Genomic DNA, 26564 nt, shown 5'->3' on the forward strand with positions numbered 1-26564 from the left:
GTTAAGGACAGTTTTAAAAGCTGTGAACTGACCTGCAGATAAACAGCCCTCTGCCAGCTACACCAGGGGATTGGGCTGGGGCTGAGCTGGGTCCTAAGTAGCAGCCAGCCTGACACACACACACACACACACACATACATGCCCACACTAGTCACTAATGGGGTTCAGTGATGTCTGTTTCCCTAGGACCATCTGAGACTGATTAGGGTTGGTGACTCCCCGAGTTTCCGCTCTGTACTAAGTGAGCAAGTGTGTGTGTGTGTGTGTGTGTGTGTTGAATTTTTCAACTGTCTGTATGGTGAGATTTTGTCAGACCAAGGCCTTCTCCTTGTCCACTTTGCTACAGCAGCTCTCAGGCTTAGAAGAAAACCAAATGTAAAGTCATATTTCACTTTGTTGCAACTGTTTATATCTTGCAATAATACAGAAACAGTTGCAGCATTATTTTGGTCAATCCACTCTATTTGGTATATGAGTTTGAGTCTTTTCAGACACCCAGAGGTAAAAGATTTGTACAAACACAAATGAGATTATTATTGATTTTTGGGACTATTCAGGATCTCATGTGAGGACATAAGTGCTGAAAACTATAAATGTTATCGCTCTTACTTGGAAGACCTCCTGGCCCTACCCCCCCTCCTCCTCCCCCCCCCCCAAAAAAAATAAAAAATATCTAGACAGTGTCTTTCCCCTCCAGTCTTCCTCCGCAGCACTTCAGGAATCAGACTGTTTATTGGTTCTGAGGATGTTATGACTCCACCATGCCTGGACCTATTACAGCCGGGGAACAGATCTCCTCTAACATAATCAGGCCAATCACCAAGGGTCGGAGGTGATGGGGGATTACTCAGCTCTGTTGCCATAGAGAACTCTATTGTTTGGTTAACTGATGGTATCTCCTCTCCTCTCCTCTCCTCTCCTCTCCTCTCCTCTCCTCTCCTCTCCTCTCCTCTCCTCTCCTCTTTCTCTTTCTCCCTGTCCAGACGTCTGGAGCAGAATGGGATTAAGTCTGTTCCTCCCGGAGCCTTCTCTCCCTACAAGAAGCTGCGTAGGATGTAAGTACAGCAGTACACTCACATCCTCAGGGCTAAATAATATAGATGTGAACTAGGTCTGGAGAACTAGGTTTAGGTCTGGAGAAAGAAGTGACAATCAACACTGCTGAGGAGCATGCAGTATTTATTTTGTCTGCGCCTAAAGAACATATTCTTGTTCTCGGACCTTAGGTGGCATGGGTTGCAGGCACTCAAATGCTACATGAGCATAATAACAGTTCTTGTATTTCATTGCTGCACACTGGTATTCCCCTGGCTAGTGTTGTCCAGTGTGTGTGTGTGTGTGTGTGTCTGACTGCGTGGGCAAACTGTGGCTGGGATGATGAGGGGATGGAGAGTGTGCTGGAATGAAGGCTGAGGCTTTGCTCGCTCTCTGCTCTGCTGGGAGTGAACACTGACAGGCTGGTAGTTGAGACTGAGTGGTTTTTCACCCATGAGCCAGTCGTCCAGCCAGCCAGTCGTCCAGCCAGCCAGCCAGCCAGCCAGCCAGCCAGCTTGCCAGTCAGCCAAACCCATCCCTCCAACACCACCGGGCCTGACCGACATAGCAGGAGGGAGAGGGAGGAAATGGGAGGTCAGGGAGTTTCTCTGCCCTTTTTAAAGAAGAATTCAGTGCCGTTTTATCATCCAACTCCCAGGACAGTTTCAAGTTCAAATGAGGTGAATAAAGAGGAGTGAAAAGAGACTTATAATGCAAAAATCTATTGAAATAGCACACATTTTTATTACAGTGACGTACAAAGTAGTGCGTCACTGCTTCTATCCAGTAACTGGACGCTACTGGATAGAAGCAGGGTTAACATCTCCTCATCCTTGTAGATTTATAGACAGTTTGAAGTAAGAGGGGTAGGTTACTGAATAAATTCAACAATATGCAACATGCACATACTGTATTCTAGTCAATAGACACAGGGTTGAGCAGCTACTGTCCCCTCCATCTGGTATTCAGTGTTCTTGTACACAGACATGACCTGCTACTGCCGCTGCTGATGCTGCATTTAGCAACAACAATGCATGGCTGCATGTCTGCGCTGACCCTCCCTGGCCTCTGTTGATTCAGCTGGCTGTGTGCCCCCACCGGCCCAGCCTGTCCTGCGTCCAACACCCTCAGTGCACTTGTGTTTAGACAGCACAAGTACATGATGATGAATGTGGTCTCCCTCCTTGGTCAGGTTTTGCGTCAGATGAACCCATAAATATACAAGCAAACACATACGGTTTATATTTAGTGGTGGTAGGTTTTTTTTTCTGGTATATTATGTATGGAATGTAATTATAATTTAAAGTCTAAAAAAGTAAAGGCTATATATAGTGCATTCCATCTAGGCTGTGTGTGTGTGTGTGTGTGTGTGTGTGTTTGTTTGTTTGTTTGTGCGGTGTGTACAGGTATGTGCGCAATCCCTATCCTGACCCCTTGTGCCTTCCTGTCCCAGTAAATGCCAAGCACACACATTCTCTCTCACCTTGGCCTGGTTTGGATGACCTACACATGAACCACTTCCTTCAGAGAGGATGCTGTAATAGCCCCCCACCCCACCCCACCCCCCCACCCCTCCCACACACACATAATACACCAACACAACAACGTCTGACTATAAGTCTACAGGCACACTCCAGTGCAGATGTTGGCTCCTTCCCCCCGTTTTCATTTCCAGGAAACCTCAGTCCTTTGCAAGAAGACAAATGGGCACTTATTTAACTGTTACCCCCAAATGAGAAAATATCCCTCTTCTTCACCACATGATGATTTTCCTTCAAAGGTATCCAGTTGACTGGAGTTCAGTCCACATACTCCATTAACTCTCTCTCTATCTCTGTCTCTGTCTCTCTTTCTGTCCCACCGTTCTCTCTTTTACTATTGCATACACTCCCTCATAGACACACACACACACACACACACACATAAACACATAGACACACAGGCTTAGTGGTTATCCTGTGGGGAGAAGCCTGTGGATCCTATTAACAACGGGCACGTTCAGAAGCAGTCTATTCTACATTGGATCCCAGCCCTGCACCCCATTTTTACAGCACACACACACACACACATCGGGATATAAGACAGGACTGGTTGATAGGCCACAAATAACACAAGTAAATGTTTTGATTGGCTACAAGTCTTTAGCCCGCTTCATTTCATCGAATCCCTTAAAGGGACGCACCATCAAATCTGGGACAGAGCTGGAACACATCTTCCATACAACTCACACTACATTTACTTCCTTTATGCTGGCCAACGGCAGGCTGGGGAAGTCTTGCAGGTTGTGTGTGTGTGTGTGCGTGTGCTGGCACTTTGTCATCCGTCCCATGTGGGGGATGACAGCAAGGGGACGGCGGGGTCAAACCTCCCGCAGTAAACAGGCCTAATCTTTGACTTTATCCTAGATTCGAACCACATGATAATACAGGTTTTGATATTCAAATGAGCCCCTGCATCTCTGCCTGACTGTTCCTCTGTGTTTCCTCTTCAACGCAGAGACTTGAGCAACAACCAGATCTCGGAGATCGCTCCCGACGCTTTCCAGGGCCTGCGCTCCCTCAACTCTCTGTAAGTGACTCACGGGCCAAGTTTTTTTTTTTGCGTGCGTTTGCGCATAAATATCTGCGTGATTGTCATTTCCTATATGTGAGGCACATTTGCGTTGTGCTTTTCCAGCGTGCTGTATGGAAATAAGATCACAGAGCTGCCCAAGGGGGTGTTCGACGGCCTCTACGCCCTGCAACTGCTGTAAGTAGAACACGCGCCTTGCAGGTCCGCATATCAACACCACAGACACATATTGAATAGCAGACACAAACTCTCTCACCCCTTTACTCCCACTCAGTGAGGGAGTTTTAACCTTCAAAAAAAACTTTGTACATAGTTTTGTCGAAGGAATGCATAATGAATGAATGCATAAAGAAACTCTGACAAGCTTCCCCCTCTCTCTTGTCTGCCCCCCTTCTTCCCTCCCTACCTTCCTCTCTCTCTCTCTCTCTCTCACTCTGCCTCTCTTCCTTCCTCGCTCCCTCCCTCTCTTTTTTCCTGTCTTGCTCCCTTCCTGCTCTCTCAGGTTGCTGAATGCCAATAAGATTCACTGTGTTCGCGCCAATGCCTTCCAGGACCTGCAGAATCTCTCTCTGCTATCGCTATACGACAACAAGATCCAAACCCTCGCCAAGGGCACCTTCACTTCACTAAGAGCTATACAGACCCTGTGAGTCACACACACACACTCACACACACATGCGCACGTGCACATGCTCTGACACATTCTGAGCTGTCACCATAAAACATGAGCCAACACATAAGTTGTTTACTCGCAAGTCTCTCTAATAACACAGGAATGGGAGCATGAGGTAAAGAGAAGAGTAAATCTATCATCTTCACAAACACATGCACATGCGCACACACACACACACACACACACACACACGCGTGCGGCTTCTGCGGCTGGATCAAAAACAATCCAGACCCCACCCACTGTTTCCACCATTGTTAACTCACTCTGCGCCCACGCTGGCAGCACCCATTCCAGCTAAATGAATGTCTCCTATTTTCTGTTCCAGTAAACAAGGTAAACCACACACTGTATCACTTCTCACTTATCAATACAGACCCCACACTGCGGTGTTTACCAGCGCTGTTCAAAATTGTTTTTACCGCAGTCATCCATATAGCTATCCATGCTCACATACACAAATAGGCGTATGCACATGAGCGTGCACACACACACACACACGCACACACACACACACACACACACACACACACACGTACGCACACCTGTTAGGGATGATGGATAGTGCTTCCCTTCTTGGCTCACCAGACGGAAGTTCTCACTGAAAAAGCGCACATACACACACACACAGACACACACTGATGCGTGCACACACACACGCAGGGCACTGGGTTTCGGTCTAAAACAAGCCTCATATTTTGCCTGCATTCTGAGAAAAGGGTAAAAATAGAGCCTTCCCCATGTCTCTGATCATTCAGATTCACCACATAATCCACATGCCAGCACACACTCAGCACACACTCAACACACTGAAGGTCAAACTGCTGGTGTACACATAAACATTATTAGAGGAAGACTGCTTATTGTCATTTTGTCTTGTTTCTGTGGTTTGTGGTAGGAGTAATGATTTGAATGTTTTATATTTTATATTTTGACAGAATAGTAATTTCTGTCTGAATCTGTAAATATCACATTTTTGCAATGCAGCTATGGGCGTCAAACTAATGTTTGTTTTGTTTTGGGGTTTTTTTGAATTTTTTTCTTTTGTGTTGGCCTCCATCCCACCCAGAGGGTTTGACCTGTTTACATGTTTAAAAGTTACAGCTATAGTTTGTGATTTTTGTTCTCTCCCCCCTCTTGTTCTGTTCTTCCTCTCCCCACTTCTTCCTCTCTCACCTCTTCTTCCCTTCCTTCCCTTCTTCCCCTCTTTTTCCTCTCCACCTCTCTCCCTCCCTCTCTGCTCTCCAGTCACCTGGCCCAGAACCCATTTATCTGTGACTGTAATCTGAAGTGGCTGGCAGACTACCTGCGCTCCAACCCCATCGAGACCAGCGGTGCCCGCTGCGCCAGCCCACGCAGACTGGCCAACAAACGCATCGGGCAGATCAAGAGCAAGAAATTCCGCTGCTCTGGTATGCCTGTGGCTCGGTATCAGTATCTCTCCCTGTCTTTCTGCTCTCTCTCTCTCTCTTTCTCCTTTTCTCTCTCTGGCTCTCCATCTCTTAGACAGGCCTTGCTGTCTCTCTCTCTCCTCACTGGGAGTGGCCATTCTCTATGCATCTGTCGTTCCCTCTTGCCTCATACCGCATTTAATGAGCGATCATTCCTGGTAAACGTTTTTATTCAGCCTATCATTTGCTGTGCCGGTGCTCCTCAATCAATATCTCCCCCAGACGAACTGGAGGCCAAGGAGAGAGGCATCTCTCTCTGTTTCTCCGTTTCCCCTCCACATTACCACATCGTGAGTCTGGTTTCACATGGAGACCGCAGTGAGCTGAGATCACCGGGCAAGGCTGGCACAAGGACTAGAGTTTCTGTATGTGCCCGCCATTCCTCTGCCCTCTGCCAACCTCAGCCCCCCCCCCCCCCCCCCCCCCCCCTCCAGCCATCCCCCCCTCCATCTCCTGCCCACTCACTGCTCTGCCTGGCAGGCTCAGGTTTCTGTCACGCCCGCCCCCTCACTCCTCTGCTCTGCACCGGCCAGGCCTGGCGGTGCCCACTGCCTGCTCCCTGTGCCCACTATTGTGTTTATGCACCGGGCTTCGCTGTCTGGCACTCTGCACTGCTGAGGTTTCACACTTGTTTATGGCTTCACTCACTTGGCTAGACCCGCTGAAGAAGGGGGTTCATGTGTTTTCTGTTTTTGTCTCTTGGTTTCTTTCGTTCTGTCTTTCTTTGGGTCTTCATTTGTTAGTTCACTTCTTTCTTTCTCTCTTTCTTTCTTTCTTTCTTTCTCTTTTTCTCTGTCTCCCCGTCTTCCCCTGTGTCACTCTTCCTTAGCAACAGCCAAATATTTACCATCATTCAGCATCGATACCAGTTTCTCCACATTGCCATACACAGAGATAGTCACGGGCTATTCTGTATAACTGTCATATGCCTTGAGTTGTGTGTAGTCATATATAGGCACTATATATGACTGTGCTGAAGCATAGCTAGACCACAGCTATGCGGACTGTTCTCACTGACATCCCTCCCTCTTTCTTTTCTCCATCACAGCCAAAGAGCAGTACTTCATCCCAGGTGAGTGGCTTGTATGCGTTCACACCTCTCATTGTCTTCTTCTCTTCTTTAAGTACTACCCTCTCCCACGCCCGGCGGCATCTTTTCTTTTCCATTACTTACTGCTCAATTACATGAACGGAGGCGCTCTCACAGGTCAGATAAGCTGAAGTTCAGAGGAAAGGGCGTGCACAGGAAAAAAAACCATCTTGGGCTTTTTGAATATGTTTTGTGTTTCTGTGCTGACGGTGGCACTGTATGTCTGTACGCATGTGAGAAAGGGAGTTGGGACCTATGCGTGACTGTTGTACCTATGTGTGTATTTTTATGTGACGTGTGTGTGTGTGTGTGAGCTACTTTTCTCCTCAGCTCTGTTTTCCTAACAGTCTCAGCAGATAGAGCCCAAAGGAAGCCCCTCTTTGCTTTGGCACGAGCACAGACAGTCACTCACCGAGAGGGACAAGAGGAGGGAGAGAGCGAGGGAGGGAGAGAAGTACAGAGGGAAAAGGAAAGCGTGTCCATTCTATCAGTAAAAGCTAAAGAAAATAAAGCCCACCAGAGGACCCAGATTCCTATCAGCGGATGTTTCCGGACCCCTTAACAAGAGCACTTCCAAGAAAATAACGAGGAGGAGCGCTGATGTGTGTCGGAGTCCGTGTGTGTGTGTGTGCGTGCTTGTGCGTGTGCTGGTGTGTTTATGCATGTGCCTGTGTATGGTGAGTGTATTGTGGATGTGTGTGTGTGTGTGTGTATTAATGTGTCTTTGTGTGCTAAGCCAAGATAAAGCACTACTGGCTTAGAGAACAAATGGAAGTAACTATGTAAGCAGAAGGAAGATCAAAGTGGAATGTGATTAATGAGAATGATACCCTCCCAGAATGATAACGATAAAAGCCTCCACAACACACACACACTCACATACACACTCTCTCTCTCTCTCTCTCTCTCTCTCTCTCTCTCTCTCTCTCTGACGGCATAGGGACTCCATATTTTAGTACATTGATAATGAGGCGCTGCAGGAGAATCTCTTATGAGAACTTCTACAACTCCAGCGATGAGTCACGTCGGGCCTCAGAGGGGAAAACAGGAGCCTCCCGCCACTCCTCTCCTCTGTTTTCTCCTCTGTCGGCCTCAACTCTTCTGTGTCACCGCCACCGTGCAATTGTGACGACGACGATGACTCAGGCTCAGGAATCTCTCCCCCGGCTCCTCTGCATCCTCAGGATCAAAGCGCTCCGTTGCACTTTCATTGCTTCCTGTGTAGCGGGAAGTGCCTTTTCCTGTTGTCTGGCCTAGTGAGGGAAAGTTCCTTAATGACCCGCATTACTGTGTCTGTCTGCGCCCTCCACTTGGACCACGGAGCCACTCTGTGAAGTCACATAGCTACGAGGGAGCCAGAGGAAGTCATGTCTGTGAACGGGACTCACTTGATTCCTTCAATGACCAGCCGTATTGCAATAAACCTCAATGATTAGGGTTTGGGGTTAGGTTAGGGTTACACATACTGGTCCATTTTTTTTGGACACATTTTTGAATGATACCCAACAGTTGGATTTCTTCCTGGTTGTTTGAGGTTTCCCTTTTCATGGTTGTGGTTTGGGTGCCCTACAATGGCCCGCTGACGTCATCCCCAAACCTCAGGCAGAGAGGTGCGCAGATGTGAGCATGCAAGAGGGACGGGGCACAAAATGCTCTCCTAACAGAAAACGCCGGGCCTGTCCTCTCTAAATGGAAAATACGCAACCATGCACACACATAAGCCCCACATGCACACACACATACACTGGGAAACAATACACACACCCGCAGATACACACATTGCTCTAAGTGGCTCCCAGTGCTTCTCCATTATTAAGCAGCCATGATGTAACTGGCAGCACGCTCTTTGGCACGTAATGTCTATTCATAGACAGAGGAGGTGCAGGAAAACGTCCCACACTCCCCACGCTGCCTCATTCTTGCTCTTCCTCTATCGGGACAGACATCTCTCTTGCTCCCTACCTCCGGCACTCACCTTTCATTTCTCTCTCACTGATCTTCCTCCTTCCCTCCTTTCTTTTCTGCATGCATTTACGTCCCTCATGCCCTCGCCTCTCCTGTCTCCCTCCGTTTCCTCCCTCTCCTCCCCTCCTCCTCCACCTGTCTGCACACCCTCTCTCTACACGTCATTTCAACCACCTCTCTCTCATCCATCCATCCATCTCTCTCTCTCTCTCTCTCTCTCTGTTTCTCTCGCTCTCTCTGGGGCGCTCTGCTTCGCTGAAGCTGGCTGCCCAAATCCTCTTTGGCATCCCAACTTCCCTATCTCAATCTCTCCTGCTACTGTTCTTTTCACCCCACTGCGCCCACTCTATCACCTCTCTAAAATAACTTGCACCCTCCCTCCCCCATCCATCTTTCTCTTGTATTGTCTTCCTTCCCTCCCCTCTGGGTGAGGCAGTAAGTGCAATTGTTGAGGGTCATGGTAGGAGAGCTGCAGGATGTTCTTCACGGCGTTAAGGTTATGGATTAGCTGAGGACGCTTGTTACATCACAACAGGACAAACTACTTACATACAGTTGCGGAGGGACCAGATGCGTGACTGGTGCCTTCACGGAGCAACGATCATATCCAGGATCGTATGATATGAGTTTGGCGGGTGTTAAGTGAAGTGCGTGGCTGATGTCATTCAAGTTTGTGTCAGATGAATACATGTGTTTGTGTTTCCCTGTGTGTATTCAGGTACAGAGGACACCCGTCTGAATAACGAGTGTAACAGCGATCCAGTGTGTCCTCCCAAGTGCCGCTGTGAGTCCAACGTGGTGGACTGCTCTAACCTGAAGCTCACCAAGATCCCTGAGCACATCCCCGCCTCCACCAGCGAGCTGTAAGGCATCAGCATTCACTAAGCCTAGCACTCACCCTACCAAGATTATGAACTACTCTGTCTAGTTTATACTGTAAAATCCCAAGACTCTCACCTTTTGATAGCTAATTTTTATGATTGCTGATCATGAAGTATTTAAAGTGGACACTGAATTTGAATGGATTTGTGTCTTTGTGTGGTTAAACCGGTTCGTCTCTCTCTGTAGCCGCCTCAACAACAATGACATCACCACTCTGGAGGCAACAGGAGTGTTCAAGAACCTCTCCCAGCTCAAGAAGATGTAAGTGAAACATTCTGTCCGCCATGGTTCACAGTTTAAGGCAGAATGTATTTAATACTTTGGATTTTTAACCAACAAGTTCTCCAAATGTTACGCTTCATAATTCATTCTTTGTCATTACCTTTTTCTCTACAGTAACCTTAGCAACAACAAGATCACAGAGATTGAGGATGGGGCATTTGAAGGGGCGGCATCTGTCAACGAGCTCCACCTCACAGCCAATCAAATCGATTCGGTCCGCAGCGGGATGTTCCGTGGCCTCGAGGGGCTACGCATGCTGTGAGTGATGCGCGCACACGAGGACGTCAGTATTTCTAAACGCAAGCTAGAATTTCTACTTTTTGAGCTGAAAGTTTCTATTTCTCTCCGCTTCAGGATGCTGAGGAACAACAAGATCAGCTGTGTGCACAACAACAGCTTCACAGGACTGCACAACGTCCGTCTGCTGTCTCTGTACGACAACCAGCTGACAACCATCACTCCTGGAGCCTTCGACACCCTGCAGACCCTCTCCACCCTGTGAGACCCTGGCACACACACACACAGTCATCTTCACCTGTGCATCTGAATGCTTTCGAACCGCAGCGATCTGACCCGCCTCTCTCACGCTCCCTTTCTCCCAGCAACCTATTGGCCAACTCCTTCAACTGCGACTGCCGCCTGGCCTGGCTCGGCGATTGGCTGAGAAGCAGGAAGATCGTGACGGGCAACCCTCGCTGCCAACGGCCCGCCTTCCTGAAGGAGATCCCGCTGCAGGACGTGGCTCTGCCCGACTTCCGCTGTGAGGAGGGTAAGTGGCACCAGGACGTCCCGCTCCCCATCTTTCGTTTGAGTCAGCTTCTTTTTTACTAGCTGCCGTTGTCTTTTCTACTCATGTATGTCTGCTTTTGAGGTTTTGTTGCACCTCATGAACTTGGAATGAAGTGATCTGTCTCTGCGAGGGGGGGATAAACCTCTCCAATACAGATGACCTCCACTGTGTGAAACTAACTTGACTGGACATGACCGATGAAGTTTTCAACAATACATTATGAACAAGAGGTGCTTCAAAGTGTCTGAGATAATCTTAAATAATGACCGTCATTGTGCGAGTCTTTTGTTTACTGAATAGATTGCTACTCAGCAGTTCCTAAGCTGCTGGTCGATGACTGGCTGAGTGCAGCTATTGAGCTGTTTGCCTTATTGACCAGTCAGCCTGTTTGCACCTGAGAATGAATGTTAAACTTGTCTTCAGGCCTCAGGCAGCCTCCATTCTCTGCTCTCGCTGGTCGATATTACATTAGCGGGGCTCCTCTCCCTCCTTGTCTTCATTTGCTCTCTCTGGTTTTATTTTTCACATTTTTCACTTCCTTTCTCTTTTTCTTTTTCTCAATGCCTCGCCGTTAACTTGAGCTATTGTGCTGTTTTGGGGCTGTTTTTCCTTTGGATTTAGTCTTAACGCACTTTTTCTGCATCTGGGTCCATAGCTCTTTATTTGGCTTTTCTCTATCTCTTTTCTTCCCTCCTTGTCATTTCTCCTCCTCTACTGTACCTCACTCCTCTCTCCATCTCCTCTTTTTCCCAGGCCAAGAGGAGTCCAGCTGTGTGCCCAGGCCACAGTGTCCCAGTGAGTGTACCTGCCTGGAGACCGTGGTGCGCTGCAGCAACAAGCACCTCCGCGTGCTGCCCAAAGGCATCCCCAGAAACGTTACTGAACTGTGAGTTCCTAATGCTACGAATATTTAATCACACGCGTATCTTATCACTTTCAGTTTTAGACATTACCATACATTTGTCAGGCTTTGATGAAGAATAATTGGACAGGCATCAGAGGGGGAGAAAGTTGCAGAGAGAGTTCAGGAGGTACAGAAGAGATAAGAGTTAGTGAAAACAGAGGAGGCAAAGAAAACAGATCTCATCATTTGGAGAAGAGGAAAGGAGTCAATAAACCCTGCAGTTATTCTCTCAGACATTCTTCTTCTGCGCTCCCTGCAGCCCTGAGGGCTAACACTGATGTCACTCTCACACTCAGAGCCAAGGATCAGAGTGCGTGTGTGTGTGTGTGTACGTGCCTGTGAGTGTGTCTTGAGTCTATGTGTGTGTCTCTGTCTCTGTGCCTGGGTGGGTGGGTGTCTGTGTGTATGCATGTGTATGTGTGTGTGTGTAGTGTGCATGTGTGTGTGTATGTTGTATATCTAGTGTGTGTGTGTGTGTGTGTGTGTGCGTGTATGTGTGCATGTGTGTGTGTGTGTGTGTGTGTTTGTGTGTGTGCGTATTTGTGTGAGGGCCAAAAGCCTGTCCACAGGAGCAGAGGGGAGCAGGAGGACATTTTAATGAGCAGTTTTCAATGGAAAGGGGAGGGAGTGGAATAGGTCTGGAACTTTCCAATACTGCTTCAAGTGGTTCAGACGCACGCACACACACACACACACCCACACACACACTGTGCGAGCCTTGAGGCCTGTCATTGTCCCAGCAGGTGTGACCAGGTGTGCCCCTCAGTGCCGGGCTTTCATCTAGTCATCCGGAGAGTTCGCTACTCCATCATTATCCCAAGTGTCCTCTGCACCGTCATTACCTATCATTACCCTGAACCCGAAGGCCCCCTAACTAACCAGCACCCCCCCCTGCCCTTCCCGCCCATAGTACAGTCAACAACAATAGCAGGAGAAAGGCCCTGCAGCCCCTTTCAGAGAGACCAGGCCCTAAATCAGCCATTCATGAAGGTGACAACCCTCTGGTAGCACTTTGTCCTGGCAGACTGCAGGGTGGCTGCATCCCTGCAGGCATGACATCCTCTGTGGTGGCTCTAACACACATTGGCATGTTAACACACACACACACACACACACACACACACACATGTAGGTGTGTGTGAGACAGCAATGTCACACAGGGTTGTCAGGGTGCAACATTCTGCCCTATGGAGTGACCGCTGCTCCTCCACTGGAGACTTTACAGCATGTTAAGCACTGGCATTTCACATCCTAGATAACTTTAGACTAAATATGCACTTACACACACTGGAGAAATGTGCTAATCTAAATGTTTTTTGAGCATATTTTTATTTGATCACAGAACAAGAACAGCACAACAACAATATGGCACCTACACAAAAACAAAGTCACTTCAATTAACAGCAGGGTGGTGGGTCAGAACAAAATAGGAAATACACAAAAACAAATACCCTTCCACCATATGCATCAAATTAAATCTCTTACAAAGTTTACCCCCTTTGTTATTTTATTTATTTGTTGTTAATTATGATAGAGTCCCAGTTGAGGCCTTATGCAACCTTGCAGTGTATCGCTCTTGAATAAGCTTTACTATGATAATCACCAAGCTACACCGATTTCTTATTGCTAAACTAAACATTTCTGTCTCTCCTCAGATATCTGGATGGAAACCAGTTCGGCATGGTGCCAAAGGAACTGTCTACATTCAAATACCTACAGCTGGTGTAAGTCTGTTTTTACTGTCTTTCCCTCTGTCTAACTGTCTCTCTGTACAGATCAAGATCATGAACTTGTCTCTCTTTTTTTCCTCCTTTCAGAGACCTGAGCAACAACAAGATCAATTCTCTGACCAACTCGTCCTTCGCTAACATGAGCCAGCTCACCACTCTGTAAGTCCTGACCAGCCTCGCTCCGTCATACCAAAGAGCTAGTATTTCATTCTGGTGTTGACAGTAGAATGGAAACAGCTGAATTTGATATTGTTTTTTTCATCGCAGGATCCTGAGCTACAACTCTCTGCGTTGCATCCCCGGAATGGCCTTCAGTGGACTGCGCTCTCTCCGATTGCTGTGAGTTTCTTTTTCTTTCTCTGTGTGTGTGCATATGTGTATGTATACTGGAAAAAATGTTGATCTTAACAAGTCATTTTGTCTAGTATTGAGTCTCAAATCCTTTTTAAATAAGTGAAAAGATATGTCAATGAGGTGAGATAGTTTCACTTGTTTCCAGTGCAGATCAATAATTTTCTTGAATCAAGTGACATTATCCGCCTTATTGTCTTATTGAAAATTCTCGAAACAGGTGAAACTGCGCTGGAAACAAGTGAAATTATCTCAACCTACTGGCAGATTTTTTCAAACAAGATTTTAAGACTTTAATACCAGACTAAATGAGTTATTAAGGTAGATATTTTTTGCAGCGTGTGCAGTCTGGGGAGAGGGTGGAGCAGATGCTGAGAATCTTAGAGTGACTCCAGAGGAACTAAACACAGTATAAACAGTTATGACAGCTCATGAACACACAGACACACACACACACACACACACAGAACTCTCCTGGCCTATTTTCCTTGTTAAAATGGTACCGATGGGGGTAGCGGTGGTGTTCCAGCTCATATCGCCGCCCACGCCTTGTCTTCAGACATCTGACCAGTCTGCCCGTTCACCTCTGAACGCCCCAGGCTCATCACTGCCGTACCGCCGGGGCCAAACACGCGCCCCCACAACCCACTGTACAAAATCACCCTGACACTGATTACTGGAGAACCAACTGTAAAGGTTTTGACTCTGCCTCCGGGTTTTTATGAAGTTATAAAGTCTTTGATTGTGTATTCTCAGTGACCATGGACTCCTGTGGATACATCGGTCTGCGAAACAACTGAGATGTCGAATGTAAATGTGTTGGACAGATAGATGACGAAACCAAACCAGCGTTTGGACCTGCATCCAAAGATACAGCAGCTGGATCACTTACACTTTAACTCAAACATACAGCTCAGTTCTGCGAGGGAGAAACAGACAGACCAGGCCAAGCAGCACTGCTTATGAGATTATGTATGCGCGCTCATCTGCGGGGGTGTGTGTGTGTCTGTGCGTGTGTGTGTGTGATTAGTGTCTGTATGCGTGCATGTTTGTCATCTGCTGGCTTGGTGCCGGTTTGTATGTGTGTGGGAGTCGACTTATCAGCCGTCCATGTGCGCTCGCACCAGACACACTTTTTACTACTGACAACAAAGCTTCAACAAAGCCTCTTTTTACGGCAGGATTCGACCAAAGCCCCCGATCATTACGAGACACAAAGCGTAAGAGGCTTTTTAGTGCGGAATGAGAGTGAAGCTCAGTCGTCATTAGTTGATGCCGCTTTGCCAGTCTGGTCGCGTTGGCTTTGATCCCTAATGAAGCTACCTCCGTTATTTCTGCTCTCACTCACTCACGCCACCTTCATTCCTAAAATACTCCCTGTGTGAGCATGCTAGACGCCATGCTAGGCCCCCCTCAACGCCGCCCCACACACCATACAGGCATAGAAGCACATACATGCTCACACACACACACACACACACACTGTCTGGACTACCTTGTCTCAGTCAAACAGGAGTCCAAATGAAGCAGAAAACTTTGATGTCTTTACTGCTGGTCTGATCAATCAAAAGCCCCCTCCATTAAATGTCAATTGGTGCCATGTCTTTTTTTTTTTTTCTAAGCGAGGCTGTGGGGGTTAAAAGAAAATGACGCGACAATGAGCCCCAGTTAATAGTTTTCAACTTTAAGACTCTAAAGCGGGTTCAGAGTTCAAAGTTGGCGGGTACGAAGCTTCACAGAAACCACAGCGAGGTGCCAAAGGCGGCTCCGAGCGCGACACACTCACACATACTCACACACACCGAGGTGCCAAAGCCTTTATAAAGCAGCACCTTCGGCTTTACAGAGCAGTAAAGAGGAGAAGAATCATTAACGCTCGCAGCTTCAAACGGACCAGGGGTCTGGGCCTGGCATGGATGTGGTTTGGTTTGGTGTGAGAGTGTGTGTGTGTGTGTGTGTGCGTGTGTGTGTGTGTGCGTGTGTGATGGTTGTGGTTTGGGCTGGGGATTAATAAGCTGCTAATTGGCCTGCTGGGTATTAGGTGTGAGGGGAGTGTGTTGAGACAGCGCCAGGGCGTGGCTCGCCAGGGTTTCGGTGGGAAGAAAGTGAAATGAAAGAGTGCGATAAAGGAGAAGAAAAAAAGAGCGAGAAAAAGGAGAGCAAGAGCGAGAAAGCTGGAATAGGTGAGATGTAGTGATGGAATGGTATACAGCTGTAGAAAAGAGGAGAGAGAGAGAGAGAGAGAGAGAGAATGGATGCCAATAGGAGAGAGGATCAGGTTTCTTCCTGGAGACTCCCTGGCTCCTTTCTCCCATGAGAGCCAGAGTGGCTGGCACACTGCAGCTGGCTTCATGCCCGCTGTAGCCTAACTGTTCCCTGACTAACCCAACCCAACCCTTCACTGGCCACTCCAGGCTAATAAGCCTTCTCCTCCTGACATACAATACTTGGCCAATTAACTTGTTGCCTCAGACGGTTATATTGTATATTTTCCTTCATGTACTCAAGCACGGCTCTGCACACTGCAAAAAACATCCATCTTAACAAGTCATTTAGTCACTTAACAACTCATATTCAGCCATCAAATCAATCAATGTTTCAGTAATTTTCTAGAAATGAGCGTCAGTATCTTGAAACAAATCAGAAGAAGGCAGATCACTGCACTACTATCAAGAAAATTACACTTGATCCTACAAAACACTTGAAACAAGTTGATTTGCAATGGAAATGGAAACAAGTGATAATATCAAGCCCCACTGGCAGATTGTATCTTCTTATCTCTAATTTTAAGAAAATGATGATTTTAGGACTCAATAATAGACTAAATGACTAAATGGCTAAGACCGAGACTTTTTGCAGTGTATCCTTTCACCGGTCGGCAACCTGCCTCGCTCTCCATATCCTTCCCCCTGTCCTGAAGACTGTGCTGCAGCTTAGTGGTAATTCGCAGATCAAAGAAAGTAGGAAGTAGGGTTTCAAAGTCTGTTTATACATAAATTCTGTTCATTAGGGCGTAGCAGAGAGCAAATCTGTCATGTGTTGGTGCTGTGGACTGGGCTGTGGTAGCATTAGCGTGCGGTCAGCTGAGAGCAGGAGGTGGTAATGACCTGGCGGATTACAGCAGCCATCAGTCATCTAGCCATTAAGCCATGTTGGCTTGACACCCTATATCCTACCCAGAGAGCGGCAGGGAAGCAGCACTGGTACAGCATACACACACTTCACACTAATGCAAAACACTAATACATATGCATATGCCCCAAATACACATGCATGTATGCGCATAGATATAAACCTGTGCATCTGTACACATGATTACACCAATGTCTTTTCCTCCTGCATGCTCTTTGCTGTAACTCTGCTGCCCCCCCCCCCCCCCCCCCCCCCCCCCCCCCCCCCCCCCCTTCCTCTGTACCCTCGCTGGCCTTACCATCCAGACGAACATAGTAACTCGACACCGGCCTTTTCCAGACTCACAGAGCCTCACATCTTGGCCAGCTGTACAGGGCTCGACCAGAAATACAAGCCACCTACCACCCATTCAGAATGCCAACACGACACTCTCCTGAGAGAAACATTCATTCAAATCTTCCCCTCATTTCTGCTTTTACATACAGAGTGCTGCATGCCCGAAGAGCTACGCAAAATAGTTACTGCTGCTTTGTGTTTTGCTCTGATGAAGGCTCTCAGTTAATAGCCAAAACGCGTCAGTGTGTTTGCTATTTTGTCTTTTTTTTTTTTTTTACCTCACCTTGGATTAAAGTGAAGTGAAATGAAGGCTTGAAGTGTTTCCCTTCATGGATGGAGTACCGACTTCTTCCTGTTTTACTGAGATTGTTTGAATTGACAGTTTTTGATGACTGAGCACCCAACTGGTTAACTAGAGTAGCACACTTGTGTGTGTTCGTGTGTTCTCATTTTTTGAAATATTTTCTCCTCTCTCTTGACTCCCTCCATCGCCCCGAAGGTCTCTCCATGGCAACGAGATCTCAGAGCTTCCAGACGGCATCTTCAACGATGTGGCCTCACTGTCCCACCTGTGAGTACACACACAACACACACACACACACACACACACACACACACTGTATGCCCCAACGGCAGCTTATGTGATGCCCTTTGCACTTAGCGCTGAGTCTGTGAAGTCTATTCATGTACACTTCACACACATAGATACATACACACACTTTCAGTCACAGAGGGGGTCTGGTCGGACTGCCAGCAGAGTGTGGCTCACAGTGGCCTGTCTGTAGTCCTCTTTGGTGGGCTCCACATGAGCCCAGCCCTCCCTTAATCAGCCACAGTCCTGTGGTTAAAGCAACACACAGACCCCTCCACTGTCTCATCTGTCTGTGACATCTCCAAGACACACACACACACACCAGAGTCACACACTATACATCCTAAAGGTTTGACAGCATTCTTCATGGTCTGTGGACTTCAGTGTTTGTTTGTTTTTGTTTATTTCTGTCTAGTTTTTTGTGTGTCTGATGGGTGCGTAGTGTGTCTGTGCGTGTGCTTGGGTGCATGTAAAACTACACTGAAGTTATCTTTACAGTATGTCCTCTGCCATCCAGGCTAGATGTTCACATCGTTCCTCAACAGTCACCGATCAATAGACCTATCAATGTCAGAGCCACAGAGTTGGAGATGGAGGGGAGTGGAGGAGAGGAGAGGAGGAAGGGAGGACAGAGAAAGAGGGCAGTATAGGAGTCAAGGCTGCATGAAAAGTGGGACAAAGGGAGGGATGGAGGGGAGCCATTGATTCAGCGCCACAGTCAAGTGGCGTTCATGTTAGCAGATGTCAGGTGTCAGCTATTGGCCCGGCCTGAAAGATGAGCCTGTGTTCCACCGTAATGGAACAGCATCGATTCAGGAGTGTTTGTGCGTCCAGCGGGAGGACAGAGCCGCATTGATTCACGACCACCATGACAGAAGTGGTTAAGTGCGCCTTCTGTTCACACGTTCCCCTATAATTGAGAGGCCCAGCTCCAGATGATGTATGATGGTTCAAAATGGCATTGAGAATTCAACTTTAAATCTGTATTATGCTTGTTGAAGCATTATTTTTAAATGTATAGTACACCGAGCTGAGTTAGTCATGGGCTAGTTTTGTGAGGGCAGAGAGACACCTGCTGGTGATACAATGTATTACATCAATATACCCAGAATTCATGAGTCCCTAACTTTGAGCCAAATGATGCTGAGAAGTATAACATGGCCATTTTATATCACCAATTCCTTGACCAGTTTCTCTTCCCTGCTTTCCCAGTGCCATCGGTGCCAATCCGTTGTACTGCGACTGTCGTCTGCGCTGGCTGTCTGACTGGGTGAAGACTGGCTACAAGGAGCCCGGCATCGCCCGCTGTGCCGGCCCGCAGGGCATGGAAGGCAAGCTGCTGCTCACCACACCTGCCAAGAAGTTTGAGTGCCAAGGTGAGCTGGCATCTTGATCAGTCTGTCTGACGGGGAGAGAGAAATGAAGACAGCACTTGAACAACGCTGTATCCGAATACCATTCATCCGGGCATTCATTCTTGTCTGTCATGCATTTATTTAGGCGATGTGGACACTGCAGTCCTGGCCAAGTGTAACCCTTGTCTGTCCAGCCCCTGTCTGAACCAAGGCATCTGTCACAGTGACCTGGTGGAGATCTACAGGTGCAGCTGTCCTCCAGGATTCAAGGTCAGAACCACCTACTCACTGCTTATCTAAGCACACTCCCAGTTCAGTGATGAAATCCTGGTCTTACAGATCTGAAAGTATTTGTGAAATATAAGCACGATGGCGAACGTTGTCTCTGTTCTGTGTCTGCTGCAATGCAGGGCAAGAACTGTGAGACCGCTCTGAATGCCTGTGTGAATAACCCATGCGCCAACGGGGGATCCTGCCAACTCAAAGAGGATGAAGAGGGAGCATACGGGTGAGGAAGACAATCTGTGCAATCAACGCACTGGAGGAATGAAATCTCTTAAATGAGAGAGATGTTTTATTCTCTTTTATCTCATGAGTGATTTGAAATGTTGGAATGAATTGTGCATGTGTGTGTTTTCTCAGTTGCTCCTGTCCTTTGGGCTTTGAGGGCCCGACTTGCCAAACCAACATTGACGACTGCGAAGACAACGACTGTGAGAATGGAGCCACATGCATCGATGGAGTCAACAACTACACCTGCCTTTGTCCCCCCTACTACACAGGTACTGCAACACACATGGTGCATTCTGACAGCTGGGACTTGGTATATATTATATTTCTGCTATGCCCCTTCCGCTAAGCACCTTCCTGCTTCTCTGTAGGGGAGATGTGTGAGGAGATGGAGGACGTCTGCGCCCCGGGACGGAGCCCCTGCCAACATCAGTCTACCTGCCTCATCACCTCCGCTGGGCCCAAGTGAGTGGGCGCTGTCACAGCAAAGAGGCTTGGGACTATAGATTGGATCACAGGTTTTACATACAGACTGAGAGGCACCTCTGTGTTCGGCTTGATGCCAGTAATTGTGTATGTGTTCGTGTATTGCAGGTGTGTGTGCTCTCCTGGCTACGTTGGTGATGAGTGCAGTGTAGACTATGACGACTGCGAAGAGCATCGCTGTCAGAATGGAGCTCGGTGTGTGGATGAGCTCAACGGATACGCCTGCGTCTGTCCTGAAGGATACAGGTGAGAGAAACACTATGTGTACCTGCTAATCTTATTTTACATTGAATACAAACCTGTGTAGATTCATTTCAGTCATCCAGGTAGTAAGATATCCAAAATTAAATAAATACAATCCACTGGACTTAAAATGAAGAGCTTTGAAGAGGAGAGGCTTCATCAGTTCTACATCAGTTCCTCTTCAGTTCTTTCCCATCATTAAGTAGAACTGATGAAGCCTCTCAGATGAGTGGTGAAACAACTCTTCATTTTAAGTGGATTTTAAGTGTTTTTAACTTTGGACACAAATCTACTAAAATCGCATTTCACCTTCCTCTAACAACATTATCCTCCCCAAATTGTCCCCCCTCTCTCTCCGTCTCTCTGTTTCTCTCTCTCTCTATCTGTCTCTCTCTCTCTCTCTCTCTCTCTCTAGTGGTCAGTTGTGTGAGGTGCCTCCATCCCCGCTGTCCCTGTGTGAGCTGGCTGACTGCCAGAACGAGGCCCCCTGCGTGGAGCGAGGCGGCCGCGCCCTGTGCCAGTGTCTCCCAGGGTTTGGTGGGCCGCGCTGCGAGAAGCTGGTCAGCGTCAACTTCATAGACAGAGACTCCTACTTACTGCTGTCTGACCTCAAGAACTGGCCCCAGGCTAACATCACCCTACAGGTATACACAGTGTGTGTCGGTGTGTGTGCGTTTATGATTCCTGCAGAATAGTAGAACATGAAAACGACTAACCCTGCCCTTCTGAAACCTAGAGGCAAACAGCAGAGAACCTCACACAACAAAATCGCCCTACTCTCTGTGTCTAGGTGTCAACAGCAGAAGATAATGGTATCCTGCTGTACAATGGAGACAACGACCATATTGCTGTGGAGCTCTACCAAGGTCATGTCAAGGTCAGCTATGACCCCGGCAGCCAGCCAGGACACGCCATCTACAGGTAAGGAGCCACGAACCCCTTGGAAGGCTGAAGTTTATTAGTTTTACTATCACTGTTGGCTGATTGTGTTGCCATTTGTTAATGTTTCTCTTCATCGCTACACCTGTTTCTGTCTCCCCTCTCTTCCCTCTCCAGTACTGAGACTATCAACGATGGCCAGTTCCACACAGTGGAGCTCGTGACCTTTGACCAGATGGTGAACCTGTCCATCGACGGGGGTCTCCCTACCACCATGGACAGCTTTGGGGCGGTGCGGCCCCTCAACGGGGAGGCTCCGCTATACGTGGGGGGTAGGGGCCCTCTCCAGAACACACCTCCCTCCTCTGCAGGCACTCTTTACTACTACACTACTGTCAATCACCACCCCTCCCCCTCGCTCTGTCACCACCGCAACCAACCCCTCCCCTCAACCCCTCAACCCCTCAACCCTGCAACCCAGCCCCACCTCCACCCAAACCCAAACCCAAACCTCCACCCACACCATCCCCACCTCCAGCCATGACTGTGTTTGCTAGAGGCCACATATTAAAGCACAATTCAAGAATTGCGCATAGACCTCACAATATATTATATGCACCCAGTTATAATGAACAAATAATCTATTTCAACATGGCACATATAACATATAATAATTCTCAAAAACCTCTGCTTAGTCCTGCTCAATCACACATCATATAGTGACTGTATGGCACACAGTGAACACTTTGCCCCTCTGTTAGCTTTATAGCACAATCGGTCTGTTATCTGTACAGCACATTTCTTTATGGTATGGAAGGTACGCCCTCTAGTGACTGATATATGAACTACCAGACACAGTCTTCACTTCAGACATGTTTTGTATTGGCATGGATTTTGATTACAGAAAATGCAACCATATTTATTTGTATGTGTGTGATTTGTCAGTCCGACCACTCCTGAGATCGAATTATCAGAAAAAATTAGTTAGTAAGAAAACAAAGCCTTTGTTACATTCAGGGCCATGCAGCCGCTGTTTGTGGAGATTGAAGGTTATAAGCTGTGCAAAAAATGTCTTGATATCAGGAGTGGCTCAGTCAGAGTTTGTACAGTTTGTTTCAGTGCTGTGATGTGCTGTGTTGTGTTGTACTGTTCTTCAGTGAAAGTCACTGTTTGTCACAGCTTGCCCAGCATTCATATAAGACTACAGTAAACATTTCCTTGTACATGTTTGCCTTTTTACTGTCCTCTATTTCAATGATGATGTGTCTCATGTGGTGCAAATGCAACCATCCAATCTGTATACAATTTGAAAAATGTAACATATTTAAATCTGAATATATATGCACCACTGGGACACACATCTGTTTGAAAATGCCTTCCTCCATTACACTCATATCAGCCCTGTGTTAGCTGTCTGTCTGTGGTCCTGCTTGTCCATCTTCACACCTATAAACATCATCTCCTTCCTCTCTCTCCTCCTTCAGGTATGCCAGTGGACGTGCACTCGGCAGCTTTCCGCCTCTGGCAGATCCAGAACGGTTCCAGCTTCCATGGCTGCATCCAGAACCTGTACATCAACAACGAGCTCCAGGACTTCACCAAGACCCAGATGAAGCCCGGCGTGGTCCCGGGCTGCGAGCCCTGCAGGAAGATCTACTGTCTACATGGCATCTGCCAGCCTGACGGGGCGCAGGGCCCGGTGTGCCACTGCCAGCCAGGCTGGAGCGGGCCACACTGTGACCAGCCTGCCACCAACCCCTGCCAGGGCAGCAAGTATGTTAACATGCTATGAAACCTCATATACAGTACTTTCACATATCATAGGTATTGCTGCCCATTCTCTTCCCATACAATCTAGTATGGGAAGAGAATGGTTCAGAGAGATTTTTCATTTTGTTTCTCCACATCTACAGACTTCCATAGAACTTTGATACAGACTAACTGAGCGTTGTCTCTTGGCAGGTGCGTGCATGGAAAGTGCATCCCGCTGGACAGTCAGTCGTACCGCTGCGAGTGTGGGGAGGGTTACCGCGGTGCCCTGTGTAACCAACAGGGGGAGCTGTTCAACCCCTGCCGCCGCCTGGCCTGCAAGCACGGCCGCTGCCAGATCTCCGACACAGGAGATGCCTACTGCCACTGTGAGAGCGGATACACTGGAGAACTCTGTGACACAGGTTGGTTTGCTGTATCTCAGTATGTCTTTAATCTCAAAGGAATGCGGGTTTCATTCTTAGGGATCACTTTTGGTAGTTTGCTTAGTTTTCATTCCCAGAAAGGTAATATGGCTGTAGTTTATCGCTAATCCATATACCACTTGTAGTCATACTAATGTCTGTGGGTGTTTCTGCTCATGTCCAGAGTCTGAGTGTCGAGGGGAGCCTGTGCGAGACTTCTACCAGGTGCAGCGGGGCTACGCCATCTGCCAGACAACACGCATGGTCTCCTGGGTGGAATGCACCGGAGCCTGCGACACAGGAGCCTGCTGCGCCAGCCAGCGGATGAAGCGCCGGAAATACACCTTCGAATGCAGCGATGGAACCTCCTTCAGCGAGGAAGTGGAAAAGACCATCAAGTGTGGCTGCATGGGCTGCATGTAGCACCATTCACACACACTTGCCGCCGCTGCCGCCAAGCAGAAGATAGAAAGGAAGGAAGGAAGGAAGGAAGAGAGAGGACTGGAGGAAAGTGAGGGAGGGAGGGAGAGAGAGGAAGAGAGAGAGAGAGATTATAAAGAAATATATATAAAACCTCTATCTATATATTATGGACAACAATGTTTGTAAAATAGGACATTTCCTCCCCTTCCAAGGGTGTGTGACCTACAGTAACACAGAGAAACCAACAACATGAACAACAATATAGAGAAGTGACAACAACAGCAGCAAAACCATATCTGCAACATTGTTCCAAGGGGTCCAGAGATTTCAAGGGTGTTGCATTCAGAGTGAGGCATCCCTCCAATCCCAATTGCCCTGTGTGAATTCCCCATTCATCTGTGAGGCCTCTGACAGCCTAGCCACCATCTACCATCTTTACTACCTGGAGGCAGTGAGGACAGTGGGGTCCAGCCTGGCGAAGAAGGGCAGGAGGACACATGAATAGAGAGGGAGAGAAAGGCAGAGACAGAGAGAGAGAGAGAGAAAGAGGGATGAGTGGATAAGAGGAGAGCTGGACCGTTTGACTTGGCAAAGCTATCTTGAGTTGAGCTTGGCTGGGCTTAGCCGGACTGGGCTGTATCTGGCTTGGGTTGAGTTAAATTTGTTGTTGGTTTGGCGTAGTAAATTCCCTGCCGGGATGCAGTCATCCATCCACACATGCACAAGTAGAACTGAACAGAGGAAGGTAGGGTTAGAGTGGCACATAATCCAGCGCGGATGTGATGGCTTCGAGGCCGGGTGGTCTGGTGTCACAGTTGTGTGCTGTGAGTTACCGTATATAGAGACTCCATAAGTATAGAGACTGCACTGACTAGCAGCACTGAGAACTACAGTCATACACCCCTCCAAAGTACATGATCACACATGCATGGCATACACACATGTACGCAGACGCATACGTCCACACACAGTCTTACACTAGCCGCAGTGAGAGGGCTTGTGTGGTACGACTATCTATTCTGTTCATACAGCAAACCCAGCTAGCGCGGGCAGTGCCCGGTGGTTATCGGTCCCCCAGCATGCATTGCCTCAGGGTTAGGATGATTTGCATAATCCCTCCCCCTTTGAGCAGGAGGACGTTTAACCCTCCTCCCTTCGATGCCTGCAGTATTAAACTTGTGCAAACTGTTGCATGTGTGGAGAAGAGTTTGCCAATGAATATGTAGAGCTTCTTAGTATCATCATAATGTTATTACAAAACAAAAGGTTGCAGAATTTTTTTCTGATTTTGTTTTGTTATGTCTAATTTCTTATATTGATTTGTTTTATTTTTGTTATATTTTGTTTCATGATGTAACCTAACTCCTTTAGCCCCGCCCCCCCTCCCCTTTATACAGAAATGCCTAACAGATTCTAATATATATATATTTGTATTTCATTTTGGTATAGTATTTTTCTATGTTAAAGAGTAAGTCTGTTTTCTGGAAGCTTTGGGACTGGTGGAATGGCATTCAATTGGTTCCCTAGGTGTTTTTATTTGTTGATCTCACTTGCTCCAACAAGCTAATTTGTAATTGGCCAAAAAGACAGCGATTGGCCTTGTTGTATAGGAGGCAGTATTGGTCTAGAAATATGTTTAATATTGTATATGTTGTCTTCCATGTGAATATTACATCTAATTCATTGAGAGTCTGTGCTTGTTTTTATTCCTTTATTTATTTTATCTAAAGGCTTTTTCCTGTAGAAAGTAAAAGGCATAAATGTTGCTGACTTTCAAATATTTTCAAAATTTTTAAAAAGAAGAAAAAAAGGTAAAATAAAAAACAAAAACTAGCATAAAAAAGCTGTAAGGTATTTGTAACATCACTTAATAGCGAGTTATGACAGTGTTTCCTCCTCTCTGGCTCAGACATTCCTCATTTGCTGCAGGGGCTGGAGAGGCAGAGCCGGGACGTCCGGGAGACAAAGAGATGTCCCCCCTCAGATGGATTTACCCTGTAATTACCATACCACACCTAAAGGGTTCTGATTGTTTTCATGTTAATTTTGTTGAAGTGTTGGGTTGTATTTCTATCATTTTAATTTGAGAAATGTTTGCCATAGAGAGAGAAGTACTTTGAGGTGTTTTTAGTTCAAGAGAATCAAAGTAGTCAAGCTCAACTGATCATAAGCTGCTGTCAAGCCAGAAGAAATAGGATGAAGTTGCCTCTGTGGACAATGATCAATGTTTAGATATATCATCCTAGATCTGTTTCAATAGGCAACTACGTGAAGCATTGTATGCCTACTACTGACAGATAACAAATGAGGAAGTTCTGGCCATTTAAATGTCTGTCAGTCCTGACCGGCTGTACAATACACAAAAGAGAAGAAACGGTGCCAATTACAGTGAACAAAACAGTCATACCTGAATGTATAAATGTGTATAGATAAATATGACCTATGCTTATTCATGAAGTGGTAACTTTTAGCTGTTATTTAGTTTCCAATGTAAGATATAGACATCACATTCTGTTTTATAAGTGACAGTCCATCAGGATGGCGTAGGCGTTGTTCTCTCTGAAGAGAGGGATCCTGTTTATCCCTGTCGCTGATCTAAATGTTAAAAACCTCCTTGAGGTGTGAAAGGCTGCAGATCCCAGATCTCAGCTCTGTACCAATCGCCCACATCACAGAGCTCCTATCCATATTGCTTCCCATGTTAACGTTGTTT

General features: G+C 47.2%; 1 protein-coding gene across 1 annotated transcript in view; it reads left to right on the top strand.

Annotated features, from left to right (window-relative positions):
* Positions 1–25540, top strand: part of slit1a (slit homolog 1a (Drosophila)) — an 87659-nt gene extending 62119 nt beyond the window's left edge. Inside the window, exons 10-37 of the mRNA XM_078288593.1 lie at positions 984–1055; positions 3532–3603; positions 3712–3783; positions 4109–4252; positions 5525–5688; positions 6776–6799; positions 9501–9645; positions 9851–9925; positions 10061–10204; positions 10301–10444; positions 10549–10715; positions 11490–11622; positions 13296–13364; positions 13458–13529; positions 13638–13709; positions 17689–17760; positions 18994–19157; positions 19282–19406; positions 19547–19644; positions 19779–19918; positions 20018–20111; positions 20241–20378; positions 20791–21019; positions 21166–21296; positions 21432–21586; positions 22739–23027; positions 23217–23428; positions 23613–25540. Of these exons, the coding sequence (XP_078144719.1) occupies positions 984–1055; positions 3532–3603; positions 3712–3783; positions 4109–4252; positions 5525–5688; positions 6776–6799; positions 9501–9645; positions 9851–9925; positions 10061–10204; positions 10301–10444; positions 10549–10715; positions 11490–11622; positions 13296–13364; positions 13458–13529; positions 13638–13709; positions 17689–17760; positions 18994–19157; positions 19282–19406; positions 19547–19644; positions 19779–19918; positions 20018–20111; positions 20241–20378; positions 20791–21019; positions 21166–21296; positions 21432–21586; positions 22739–23027; positions 23217–23428; positions 23613–23851 (3655 nt within the window). The 3' untranslated portion in view covers positions 23852–25540. The remainder of the gene's footprint in view (positions 1–983; positions 1056–3531; positions 3604–3711; positions 3784–4108; positions 4253–5524; positions 5689–6775; positions 6800–9500; positions 9646–9850; positions 9926–10060; positions 10205–10300; positions 10445–10548; positions 10716–11489; positions 11623–13295; positions 13365–13457; positions 13530–13637; positions 13710–17688; positions 17761–18993; positions 19158–19281; positions 19407–19546; positions 19645–19778; positions 19919–20017; positions 20112–20240; positions 20379–20790; positions 21020–21165; positions 21297–21431; positions 21587–22738; positions 23028–23216; positions 23429–23612) is intronic.
* Positions 25541–26564: the final 1024 nt, after the last annotated feature.

This window comes from Centroberyx gerrardi, chromosome 15 (assembly GCF_048128805.1).
Source record: "Centroberyx gerrardi isolate f3 chromosome 15, fCenGer3.hap1.cur.20231027, whole genome shotgun sequence".
In the NCBI taxonomy this organism is placed as follows: domain Eukaryota; kingdom Metazoa; phylum Chordata; class Actinopteri; order Beryciformes; family Berycidae; genus Centroberyx; species Centroberyx gerrardi.